The sequence below is a fragment of the Oryctolagus cuniculus genome, chromosome 5 (genome assembly GCF_051225735.1).
Source record: "Oryctolagus cuniculus isolate XC-2025 breed Fujian yellow rabbit chromosome 5, ASM5122573v1, whole genome shotgun sequence".
NCBI classification, from domain to species: Eukaryota; Metazoa; Chordata; class Mammalia; order Lagomorpha; family Leporidae; genus Oryctolagus; species Oryctolagus cuniculus.
In genome coordinates, this window is record NC_142871.1 from 19,436,756 (window position 1) to 19,448,935 (window position 12,180).

The 12,180-nt window shown below is 51.1% G+C and overlaps 2 protein-coding genes and 1 long non-coding RNA gene across 9 annotated transcripts in view; 2 read left to right on the forward strand and 1 right to left on the reverse strand.

The window, feature by feature from the left end:
* The window catches only part of SASH1 (SAM and SH3 domain containing 1), a 324,812-nt gene that overhangs the window by 13,236 nt on the left and 299,396 nt on the right, over positions 1 to 12,180 (reverse strand). For all 7 annotated transcript variants that reach the window (XM_051855276.3, XM_051855275.3, XM_070073463.2 and 4 more), the window contains 5 exons: positions 11,415 to 11,561; positions 6,554 to 6,689; positions 5,762 to 5,931; positions 4,990 to 5,199; positions 4,205 to 4,355 (listed from right to left, as the gene is read on the reverse strand). In XM_051855276.3, the coding sequence (XP_051711236.3) occupies positions 4,205 to 4,355; positions 4,990 to 5,199; positions 5,762 to 5,931; positions 6,554 to 6,689; positions 11,415 to 11,561 (814 nt within the window). The remainder of the gene's footprint in view (positions 1 to 4,204; positions 4,356 to 4,989; positions 5,200 to 5,761; positions 5,932 to 6,553; positions 6,690 to 11,414; positions 11,562 to 12,180) is intronic.
* On the forward strand, positions 213 to 4,198 carry LOC149126430 (uncharacterized). The gene is made up of 4 exons (XM_089332582.1): positions 213 to 394; positions 2,054 to 2,139; positions 3,131 to 3,383; positions 3,645 to 4,198. The coding sequence occupies exons 2-4, from the start codon at positions 2,117 to 2,119 to the stop codon at positions 3,885 to 3,887; spliced, it is 519 nt and encodes a 172-aa protein (XP_089188708.1). The 5' UTR covers positions 213 to 394; positions 2,054 to 2,116; the 3' UTR covers positions 3,888 to 4,198.
* Positions 6,590 to 9,939, forward strand: LOC149126431 (uncharacterized). The gene is made up of 2 exons (XR_016233645.1): positions 6,590 to 6,720; positions 9,701 to 9,939. It is a non-coding gene; the product is annotated as an uncharacterized LOC149126431 (long non-coding RNA).

Consider the following 12,180-nt stretch of genomic DNA (forward strand, 5'->3'; position numbering starts at 1 on the left):
GGCCTCCCATGGGACAGTGAGGTCACACACAGAACCTATGTGTGTCCTTAGGCAGAGTGAGTGCACTTGGTCACATAAAACAGAAGCCAAGATAACAGTTTCTTACCTAAAATCACCAGCTGCCATGAACGGATCTAATTTATTTTCATTTCTTTTTCCTACCCCCTACCCCAAACCACATCCACAGAGAGAGAGAGGAGATCAATAAGCCAGAAATGTGACGCCTTTTCTCAGGTTACCAAAACACCAACGTGGGGAGACACAGGGCTGCCATTCTACACCCAGGCCGGCTGTACCTACTGTCCCCTCGCTGCTTCCTGCTTTGCGTTCCTTGCGTGGAAAGCATTCTGGAACCCAAACTACGGCAGACACCAGGGCAGCAGACGTCCTTAAGGTAGACTTTTTAAAAGATTAATGAAAATAAAAATCAACTAATTGGAGACGCAAGAGCAACTGCTGACCCCTCCCCCATCAAATCATCTGAACATTCTAGAGTGATGTCCTCATCGGGCGGAAGAGCTTGTGGCTTTGGAGTGGCCTTTGTTCTAGCCTAGCATGTTATTTAGAAAAATAATACTTATAAAATGAGGGTTTTGAGCTATCCATGGCAACCCAGGAAGAGACAGCAGTCGAGGGCACCGCAGTGGCCAACAGATTCGAGGGTGCTGTCCGATGGGAGTAGCTAGCAAACTCACTCCCCGCGCTGCAAGGAGTGCACGCCTGTGTCTGCATCTCTGCCGAGCCCATCGTCAGCAAACCTCGCTGGAGACTTGAAGCTAGCACAGATGGAGAAGGACTCATCCCATCACTAAGAGCCACGTTCCGCTCATAAAACCAGAAGGTACAGGGCAAGGGCTAGAGTCAGGGTCTTGGGTGACTGGATGTTGGCTGCCATTGATAGGTGAGTCAAGGCCATAACCTTCTCGCCACGCTTATTAGCATTAATGCCAAGGTACAAGAGACAAGGAGGAAGCTGCACTGGCACCACGAGAGTTCTCACAGTGAAGTCTGAGTGAAGGGCTTGGTTGTGGGGCTGGCATCCCATTTGGGTGCCTGAAGGGTCTCTGCCTGGGGCACAGCTGTTCCCCCGCATCACCTGAACGTGCAGATGTGCAGCACACATACAGAATATACCAAGGCACTGAGGTCTTCAAACATCAGAAGGTGGCAGACAGCAGTTACTCCAGGAGAGAAACAAGAAAGGGAGGGTGACGGGTTGTAGAATAGCAGGACTTTGAACAGGCTTGTGCCGTTCCTTCTTTAAAAAAAAAAAAAAAAGAGGGGCCGGCGCTGTGGCGCAGTGGGTTAAAGCCCTGGCCTGAAGCACCGGCATCCTATATGAGCACCGGTTCTGGTCCCAGCTGCTCCTCTTCTGATCCAGCTCTCTGCTATGGCCTGGAAAGCAGTAGAAGATGGCCCAAGTCCTTGGGCCCCTGCACCCATGTGGGAGACCCAGAAAAAGCTCCTGGCTTCGGATCGGCACAGCTCCGGCCGTTGCAGCCATCTGGGGAGTGAACCAGCGGATGGAAGCTCTCTCTCTCTACCTCTCTCTGTAACTCTGTCTTTCAAATAAATAAATCTTTAAAAAAAAATAGAGGGATTGAAGCAAATTGACCCAAATGGTAACTTTTTAAATTCAAGAAGTATATAAGTGTGTTTTATTTTTCTCCATACTTTTTGTGTACTTAAAATAATTCCCAATTTAAATTCTTAGAAAATTGTTTTTAAAAGACTTATTTGAAAGGCAGAGACAGAGTGAGAGAGAGAGCTCTTTCACCCACTGGTTCAGTCCCCAGATGGCTGCCAAGGCTGGGGTAGGGGCCCAGATCCTTTAGCTGTCATCTGCTTCCTTCCCAGGTGCTTAGCAGTGAGCTGGATCAGAAGCAGAGTAGCAGGACTTTGACTGGCACTCCGATACGGGACATGAGCATCAACAGCAGCCCCTAAACTTTATTTATATATTGAATGCCACACTTTTTAAAGATAGTCAAGATGCTAAACCTTATGGTATGCAAATTTTACCACAGTTAAATATTTTTAAAAATCTTTTCAGGGAACTTTGTTTCGGCAGCCTGGAAGGAGTGAGCGCACACTCGGGAAGAGCGAGCTGAACTGGATGTCAAGTCTCGTAACCTTGGGGTAAGTCTGCACTCAAGAGTCTGGGCACTAATGCGCATCTCTGAGCCCCTGGAGTCTTTGCTTAGAACCACTAAAAGGGCGCCCTACTTTATGCGTCAGGGCCATGCCACACAGCGGTACAGCACAGAGCCCAAACGTGACTCACGAGGAGGCAGAGAGGCCTTCGCAGCCAAAGCATCACAACCCGATAAGAGTCCCGGGGGTGAGCCGGTTCTGTGGCATGAGATACGAGGCACAGATCCCTGCCCTACACTCTGCTGCTCTCCACTCTGGATGGGAAAGAAGTTAGTGGATACCGCATATAAACCAGCTGTTCCTGCTGGCTGGGGACACAGCAAATGAGCTATGTACCGAGCAAGTGCTGTTCACTTGTGGCCGACCAGCCAAGCTCATAGGTCATCAAGTTTCAGGATTCCACCAGTCACTGTGCCATACACATCATCTGGCCAGAGACCCCAGGGTATCACTCGGAGGACCCCAACACCAAAGAAACCTGGTTATAAGGTGCTATTAAGCCAACTCTCCCCAAATCTATCCCTGAAGGCAGCTTGAACCCAGGGTTCATCCTCTGCTTGAGATGCTGTGTGCTCCCCTGTTTCGTCAATTAATTTAAGAGGAACACCTGTTAAAGGTGGCTTTCCTTGTCCTGGAACACTTGCCTCCAGGACCCTTGGGCTGGATAAATCAGTACACCTGCCCCTCGAGTTAAACCCACTGTAAGCCAAAAATGCATTTAAGCAAGCTGACTGACCAGACATCACAGCTTAGCCACCCAGGACACTGTACAGTGCAGGCTTTTACTCTGTGACCGTGAGCTGGAATTGGGTTGCTGCCACTACCCAGCATTGCTAGGGCAGGAAAAGCTCAAAATTCAGAGAGTATGGTTTCTATTGATGGTGTATTGCTTTTGTGCCATTGTAGGTCAAGGACCATGTGTAACGTATCGTGTTTCTCCCCCATTAACCATTGTTTTGGTGTGTCTTTTGGCAAGAGAGAGGCTATTAGCAGCTAATATCCCTGAAGCTGAGCACTTGAAAGAAAATGCATTTGAATTCACTAACTGGAAGGAGAGCTTCCTTGGCGATAATAACTCCAGGAATACTTCTGATGTCAGACTAAAGAGTAAAGAGCAAGATGAGAGTAAGTTAATGCAGCACAGGACACAGTGTGCTCCAACAGACTCCATCAAAGCTGGGAGCACGCGGAGTGCTGTTCACAGGCCGGAAAAAGCAGCTGTCTTTCAGGTGGGCAACCCCCTGTTCTGCGCACGCACAGCGGAGGGCCACTTCCTTCTCCTGTAATGGGAGCTGATACATTTCATTCATTCACTCACTGCCATGGTTAGGCTGAATCGCTAGATTCCAGGGTGCTGGTATTTAGAGGTGGAGCCTTTCGGAGGTGATTAGCAGTAGATGAGGTCTTGGGGGTGGGGGTCCCCATGTTGGCATCTGCAGTTTACGACAAGAGGAGGAGAGACCCGAGCCAGACGCTTCCTCTCTCACCAGATGACACCCTCTGCCGAGTCACGAAGCAGCAGCAGCAGCAAAGCCCTCACCGGATGCCAAGCCCTTGGACTTTGCAACCTCCGGCAAAGTAAGCCAAAGAAACTTGTATTTTCAATCAGTGTACCTCGTCTCGGGTATTTTGTTACAGAAACAGAAAAAAGACATTCAATAGCCAACCTGTTCAGTAAGAAAACCACACATGGGTGTGGCAAGGAACTCCCAGGGATCCTAATGACCTGCTGACAACTGCATATCCCAGCAGGACTGGTTTCTCTAAACACTGCAATTCATTTGTCCCATACACTTGGTGCAGCTTTATCCTTGGCTGCTGCCTGGGAAATGTGCCAGGACAGGTATCCACGGTCAGGTTTTCTTCTGCCCCTATGTCAACAGTGGAAATTTGTGTCTTTGTGCTGCTTGACATGAAACTGACCTTGGTTTGGGAAGAGCAGGACTGAGTGGGTGACTCCAGTGGCCTCGGCACATAAGCTGGCCCCTCATGGGTGGCCCGCAAATGTGAGTGACCAGGAAGGAACCTTTCTGTGCATAGGGGGACTTACTGTCATATTCCTGCAGCAGCTCCACAGCCGTCAAGAGAACAGCTCTGTGTTCTGGGTCCCTGATATTTAACTCATCCAAATCTTCCTCCTCCAGGAGCTTAAAGGTGTCCAAATCCTCATAGCCATTGAACAGGAAGGTGGGCATGTGCTCCTGGGGGTGAGAGACAATGCAGGTGAGTCAGCCGGCCCGGCTGCATGACAGAGCTAAGCCTCGCACCCTCGGTTCTTCTCCCCCACTTGTTTCTATGCTCATCGAAAGACACATAAGAATCACTGTCGTATTCCAGTCCTGCAGCTTGGCAGGCAGAAGTTAGACACTGCAGGCATTAGAACCGTGCCCTGGATATGAGCGGATTCCTTTAACGTCACCCGGCCCACAGTGGAGGGGAGTCCTCCTTCATTTATATAGCTGTTGAAATGCAACTCCGAAAGCCCAGTGGTTCTTTGGGAGCAAGGGGCTTTGCCAAGGAAGCAGAGTCTTCCAGTGGGAACCCAGCCTTGTATCTGTGCCTGTCGGGCAAGGGGGGCAGGGGGAGCCGCCTCATGGCCCCATGGAACAGCCAAGAGCAGGGCACGCCAGGGCGCTGTCCTTACAGGAGCAACCTCTGACCCAGGGCTGTGCTAGCCCATGGCAAAGGACCGGGCCAGCATGAGGGCACAGGCATCTATCTGCAGGGTAATGACAGCATCCTGGCACTGGGCCGCCCTGGCACATGCCCTCGCTGTTTAGTTGAGGGGTGAAAGGTGGTGAGGGGTAGAGGGAGACCACAGCCAGCCACGCCGACCTTCAGGTTAATGCGATCGAGTAGGTCCTCCACCGACTTGGGCTGGGGCGGTCTCCCCTTTCTCCTCCTCCTGGTGGGGCGCTTGGGTTTCTCCTCATCTTCGTTGAGCACATCCACGTAGATGAACTTGAACGTGCCAACTTTGTTGTTCAGCAGGCCCATCCAGGTGCCCATGGGTGGTTTGCTGATGATGTCAATGATGTCTCCCTTCTGTGGCCCAGGAAAGAACAGAGAGCTGTGTATCAGGTACATTTCTAAGCATGAATCATGAAATCGGTCAGACACACGAGTCATGCAGACGTGGACGGGGGTCCCCTAGGTCACCTGACTGATCAGCGTGTAGGTTACTGCAGAGCACCTCTGGCTGTGCTGGGTCACAGCCCCTCTATCCTCTATATGTGCCGGCACTGTCCCCTCCCCAGGCTGCCTACCAGCTCCTACCCCCCATCCAGAGAGCTGCCACTTATTGGGATAGAGAATTTCCCATCGGTCCCATGCCAGGGACACTTGCTATCCTGTAACGGCTTCATACATCCTGTAGAACCCCATCTGTACACACACACATGGCAATAATCTCTCCCCAGATGGAAACCAAGGTATAGGGGGAGGAGGAAACCAGAGGGGAGCTGAGGTCAGAGGACAGGGCCGGGGGACGGGGCAGTGATGACAGAGGGAGCCCCCTCTGCCTGCACCGCTGGCTGGCTCTCAGGCTTGTTTCTCCGCTCCAAAGCCTCAGTGAACCAGCCTGCTCTGCAGCCAGGCTGAGACCCACCTTGAGCTTGAGCGAGTCTGTATCGTAGGGACTAGGGGTGAAGTCCGTGTGCACACGGGCGCGCCCACAGAAGGGGCCCCGGTAGGGCAGCTCCTCATCATCGCCATCCTCCGACTTGACGCTTTCCCGGTTGCTGGTGGAGGAGTCGGTGGTACTCACCGTCTGACCACCTGTGTAGACAGGACGGAGAAAGAGGAGTCAACGCAGGCTGCCCCCATGGCAGCACCCAGCTGTGAGTTCTCTGTGCTGTCCCTCATCGATGGCACAGGGGACACGCAGCTCCTGGGAGCCAGGTGACCTGGAAACTCCCTGAGGGAGGGAGCTGCAGCGTGGGGAGTTGACTCCGCCCTTAGCGTTCAGGGGCTCTCATTTAATGTGCAGCATTTTTACCCCATTTTAGGGGAAGGGACACAGCCTCAGCTCAAGAAACTTGCCCCACACTAAGAACTTAAAGTGGTCCACTTAAATCTGATTTTCTCCCCCATGCCATCTGGCCAGCCCCAGGCTGAGTGGGGCGCCAGTGACATGCACACTCCTGTCCCCTCGCCAGCGCCCCCTACTGTCGGTCGTCTTCCCATGCTTTCCACCCTGGCCTGTTCTCCCGGGTCCTCTGCAACGAGCACCCCATCTGCTCTCGGCAGCCTGTGCCACTGGCCCCTGTGGAACACACAGGGTTCGAAGCCCGGAAGTGCTGCACCGGAAGGGGAGGAGCCTGTCCGTGCTCCCCATGAACCCGCCGGAAGTTGACGGTCCGTTACACGTCTGGCTTTGATTTGTGCAGCCTACACTTACTCATGGAGCTCTGCCCGCTCAGAGAACTCCGCAGACTTTCCACGGAGCCCCCGGCCTTGAGCTTGGGCTTGTCCAGGTGTTCGGAGTCAGGCTGTGGAGACACGGGGGAGCCGGGCGTTCCGTCCAGGGCCGAGTCCTGAAATGGTGTCGAAGACGTTAACTGGTTGGTAAGTCTCAGCAGTTTATATTAAATTTATAGAGATTTATTCTGGCACTCAGAGCAGTTTGGTCCTCAACCAACTCGAATCGATCTCTCTTCCCCTGTTTGATCCTGTGCTCAGGATTCTCCTCTTCCTGAAGCCTTTTTCCTTGCTGGTTTAAAACTGTGGTCCACGTTACCAGTTATCAAGCACTCAAAAAGATACTCTTCAGGGCTTTAGGAAAAGCCTGTCTCACCACACAGAGATAAGTCTCAGCTTTCCCCCCATTCCAAATGCAAATCAAGTACAATCTCCTGTTAACACAGTACCTGCAAGTACTACCAAAGGATATTTAATGTACCTTGCACTCAAAGTATATTCCTTGAAAAAAAAAAAAAGGGGGCACATTCTTAGGGCTCTAATTCAACAAATTATTGAAGCTGGCTAAAGAAAATACCAACATAGGGCCCAGAAATAGAGGAGAAGCGGCCAGCGGTCCATGTCTGCAGATTCCATTGCAACTTTCCAACTAACGTCAGCTCAAAATCGTCCTCCCACCCCAACCGTCTGTATCTGTGGTGAACACGTTCCCTATGCTTTACAACGTAACAACTGTTCACGTAGTATTTACATGCTATCGGGTATTTTAAGTAACAGATGACTTACAGCGTACGAGAGGATGGGTGTAGGTTACAGGCAAATACTTTGGCATTTTACAGAAGGGACTTGAGCATCCATGATTTTGGTATCTGTGGGGGAGCCTGGAACCAAACCCACATGGCCAGGAGGGATGTGAGCACTAATTTTCCATCTATAATACAGTTCCCATGTGCCACTGTATGGTTTTGGCTGCTTTAGCTTTTTTTCAGCGTTGTTGCTAAAAAGCTGTGCCTTTCGGGTGTCAAGGTTGCCAGTGGCAACGCAGCCCCGCTGTTCCTAGTCATTGAGTGGCAAGGAAAATCCGCCCAAGTCACTCCTGGCTGGCAAAAGCAAGTACGGCATGCCTGTTTGACACGTGATGCTCCACAGACAGACGACACCAGACTTCAACCAGAGTGCCGTGGGTGACTGCTGCCTTGACGAACTAGCCAAGTCTTGGGCACGTTACAGGACCCGTGAGCACCCCCGGCGCGTGCACGGCACGGCTGAGACAGCAGCAGGGCTCGTAAGGGCAGCTCCCACCCCAGCGTGCTGCGTGCACAGAAGGGCCTCCAAACAAGGAGACACAGAGTGGCCACTACTGGCACTGGACACCGCTGTTTTCATTCCTCCTTTCTAAATCAGAAGCCAAATCATCGCCCCAATTAAAGCCTTTTCCAATGCTTCAAGGAAAGCACACATTTTGAAAAAGGGTGATGTTAAATGTGCATCTCTATTTTTTCAGTTCTAATGTGTTCCTCACGTATTTACTGATTACAAGAACAGGTACTACTATAGGTGCTAGGCACACAGCAAGAACAGAGAGGACAAAAGTTCCTACCAGAATGGTTACTGTGTTAGCTACAGAAGAGAAACACACACCCTGATACTAATTTTCTCTTTCTAGAAAGCATTATAGTGATCGATTGCTGCTTTTGCCCTCAACTTCTATGAAATGATTGCTTTAAAAAACAAAGGGCTGGGGCCTGCACTGTGGCACAGTGGTTTAAACTGCTGCCTGCAATGCCAGCATCTTATACAGGTGCCTGTTTGAGTTCTGGCTGCTCCATTTCCAATCCAGCTCCCTGCTAATGTGCCTGGGAAAAGAAGGGAGGAGGGCCCAAGCACTTGGGCCTCTGCATTCACAGGGGGAGACCTGGGTGGAGTCCTAGGTTCCTGGCTTCTGCCTGGTCCAGCCTCTGCTATGGCAACCATTTGGGAAGTCAGTCAGCAGCTGGAAGATCTTTTTTCCTCTCCTTCTTTCTTTGTAACTCTGCCTTTCCAATAAAATAACTCTTAAAAAAAAGTGGACTAAAAATACAATATTGCTGTATGGAGGTAGAATTATAGAAAAGTGCTCAAAGTGATGTTAAAACTGTGCACGTGATCCATAGAGCAGAAAACCTGTCAAACACTGGCCCTTTTGGTGGCAAGGCAAACCAAAGTGCTGGAAATGAGTGGCATGGCTGTCACTGGTACAATCCGCTTCAAAGGAGTGTGCAGGTTCTTCACCACTGGGCAGAGGGACAGGGAAATGGAAAAGGGGTGAGGCTGGGGGGACATGGAGAGGACACAGTAGAAAAATCCAGGGCCCTCGCCCTGAGCAGGATGGGCTGTGGAAGGACAGCACTCGTGCTGGGGCCGTGCTGCGCATGCTAGGTCGTTCAGTAGCATCCGTAGCCTCGTCCCACTCTGGCCCAACCCGGTATGACTATCAGAAGGAGCCCCGGGGTCAGCAGGGGAGCAGCCTCGCTGCCCGTCCCCCCAGGGAAGACCACAGTAGCAACGTGAGCATGTGCAGGCTTTGAAGGAAGGAAGGAAGACGCAGCCTGCTGGCCAGCCAGCGGTGGTCAGGGCAACTCAAAATAGGGAGTTGCATGGTGTAGCTCACTGTGCCCACAAGAGGGCAGCAGCAGAGCAGAAAAAGTCAGCTTGCCTTGCTATAGGGTTCCTGGGCAGATAAGCAGCTTTCTCTACTAGGATTAAGCAGCCAGCCAGCTCATAGGCAAAGTGAGCACCCTAAGTGTGCCAGAGGACAGTATTTTGGAAATGGAAAGGTCAAAATCACCGCAAGGGCCTCCTTGCACCCATGCAGTTGAAACAGAAGCTGGTCAAGGCTTTGGCGATGAAAGTAGAGATTTAGGCACAGGGGATCTGTGTGTGCTATCTTAGGAAAACAGTTCCTGCAGAAACCCCAGTGCCACTGAAGTCCACCAGCCAGGAAGCATTTTTGAGTTTATTTCTCAGAGGAAAACTTAAGTTACTTTGAAGAGGCTGCAGTCCAAGAGAATTTGATTCTGGTGATACCTATCTTGTCGTGAGGGGTATTTTAAAAATTAAAAACCTGCCTTTGTGTTCAAATTTATAGTGCTAGGGCTGGCGCCTCCACTTCAGATCCAGCCCTCTGCTATGGCCTGGGAAAGCAGCAGCAGATGGCCCAAGTCCTTGGGTCCCTGCATCCATGTGGGAGACCGAGAAGACTCTCCTGGCTTCAAATCAGCCCAGCTCCAGCCGTTGTGGCCATTTTGGAGAGTGAACCAGCAAATGGAAGACCTCTCTCTGCCTCTGCCTCTCTGCCTTTCAAATAAATAAATCTTTAAAAAAAAACTACAGTGCTTACTGCACTAAAGAATAATGGTTTCTTTACATGGACTGTGCTTCCTTTGCTTTGTACATTGGAGGATACTTCAAAATGTTCATGGAAAATTGAATTATGCAATAAGTTCATCCTAGAGTCAAGAAATTTTGAAATTCATACACGTAAGTTGTCTTCAAAAGGTTCATGATAAGGCCGGTGCCGCTGCTCAATAGGCTAATCCTCTGCCTTGCGGCGCCAGCACACCGGGTTCTAGTCCCAGTCACCCCTCTTCCAGTCCAGCTCTCTGCTATGGCCCGGGAGTGCAGTGGAGGATGGCCCAAGTGCTTGGGCCCTGCACCCGCATGGGAGACCAGGGGAAGCACCTGGCTCCTGGCTTCGGATCAGCGCGATGTGCCGGTTGCAGCGCGCCGGCCGCGGTGGCCATTGGAGGGTGAACCAACAGCAAAAAAAAGGAAGACCTTTCTCTCTCTTTCTCTCTGTCACTATCCACTCTGTCTGTCCAAAAAAAAAAAAAAAAAAAAAAGTTCATGATAAGTACTATTATAGAAAAAAATAAAAAAGAGAACACCCTGGGGGGAAAAAAAAAAACACATATGGATTGGCACTGCAGTTCAGTGGGATGAGCCACTGCTCGCGACACTGAATCCCATATCAGCCTAAGGTCCAGGTTCACGTCCCAGCTGCTCTAATTCTAATCCCAATCCCACTCTCTTCTAATGTGCCTGGGAAGACAACAGAGGATGGCCCAAGTCCTTGGGTCCCTGCACCCATGTGGGAGACCCAAAAGCAGTTCCTGGCTCCTGGCTTCTGCCTGGGCGAGTGCTGGCCATTACAGCCATTTGGGGGAGTGAACCAGGGGATGGAAAATTCCTCTCTCCCTCTGTCACTCAGCTTTTTTATTTAAAAGAGTTAGAGAGGCAGAGACAGAGACGTCTTCCATCAGATGGTTCACTCCCCAGATGGCTGCAATGGCTGGAACTGCGCTCATCCAAAGCCAGGAGCCAGGAGCTTCTTCTGGGTCTCCTACACAGGTGCAGGGGCCCAAGCACTTGGGCCATCTTCCACTAATTTCCCAGGCCACAGCAGAGAGCTGGATTGGAAGAGGAGCAGCCAGGACTAGAACTGGTGCCCATATGGGATGCCGGCACCTCAGGCCAGGGCTTTAACCTGTTGTGCCACAGCGCTGGCCCCTCAAATAAATCTTGATTTAATTCCATTTTTCCATGAACTTCGAAGCATCCTCATGGAAGGCAGGGCCTGTGTTTCGTATTCCTAGCACCAAGCACACTGCCTGGACAACCGTCAGTACTTCATAAATGGGGAATGGACTGAATGTCTACAGAAATCAAGCATGGTTCTAGGGCGTGTAAATGCCAGGGGACATCCATGTTAAGAGCCATGTAGAATCTCCGATGGGCCGGCCTCCTCAGGTCCCCCAGCTGTCAGCAGGAATCAAAGGGCCACGGGCGAGGCAGTCACTCACCTGCTCGGAGACAGAGCTGCTGCTGTACTTTTTGGACATCCTCTTCCTCATGGTCTCTTTCACAGATTTCACCTTTTTCCCGAGGGAGATGCGGGAGGCAGTGGGGGATTTGATCACTTCCTTGTACACGAAATCACCTTCTTTGCCCTGCAAAATGAAACAGTGCACGACCCTTGAGTCACAGAAAATGCGGCCCAGATTCGGGTTCTATCACTGAAGCCACTGTCATCCTCACTCTCAGAAAAATAGTGAGTATTCCCCGTGACCTTGAAGTTCTTTCTTGTGTTTACCTGCGGCTATGGTATTTACCTTTCAGATTAAAAATTCAAACCCACCGGCGCCATGACTCACTAGGCTAATCCTCCACCTGCGGCGCCGGCACCCTGGGTTCTAGTCCTGGTCGGGGCGCCGGATTCTGTCCCGGTTGCCCCTCTTCCAGGCCAGCTCTCTGCTGTGGCCAGGGAGTGCAGTGGCGGATGACCCAAGTCCTTGGGCCCTGCACCCCATGGGAGACCAGGAGAAGCACCTGGCTCCTGCCATCGGATCAGCATGGTGTGCTGGCCGCGGCAGCCATTGGAGGGTGAACCAATGGCAAAGGAAGACCTTTCTTTCTGTCTCTCTCTCACTATCCACTCTGTCAAAAAAAAAAAAAAAAAAAAAAAAGAGAGAGAAAAAAGGAAGACCTTTCTGTCTGTCTCACTATCCACTCTGCCAAAAAAAAAAAAAAAAAAAAAAAATCAAACCCACCGACTAGAGTCATGTTCTG

Coding starts and splice junctions, on each gene's coding strand:
- LOC149126430 (XM_089332582.1), top strand. CDS start 2,117: ATGTCAAGTCTCGTAACCTTGGG. Junction 2,140..3,130: donor TCAAGTCTCGTAACCTTGGG/GTAAGTCTGCAC, acceptor TCTTTTGGCAAG/AGAGAGGCTATTAGCAGCTA. Junction 3,384..3,644: donor AAAAAGCAGCTGTCTTTCAG/GTGGGCAACCCC, acceptor CTCTCTCACCAG/ATGACACCCTCTGCCGAGTC.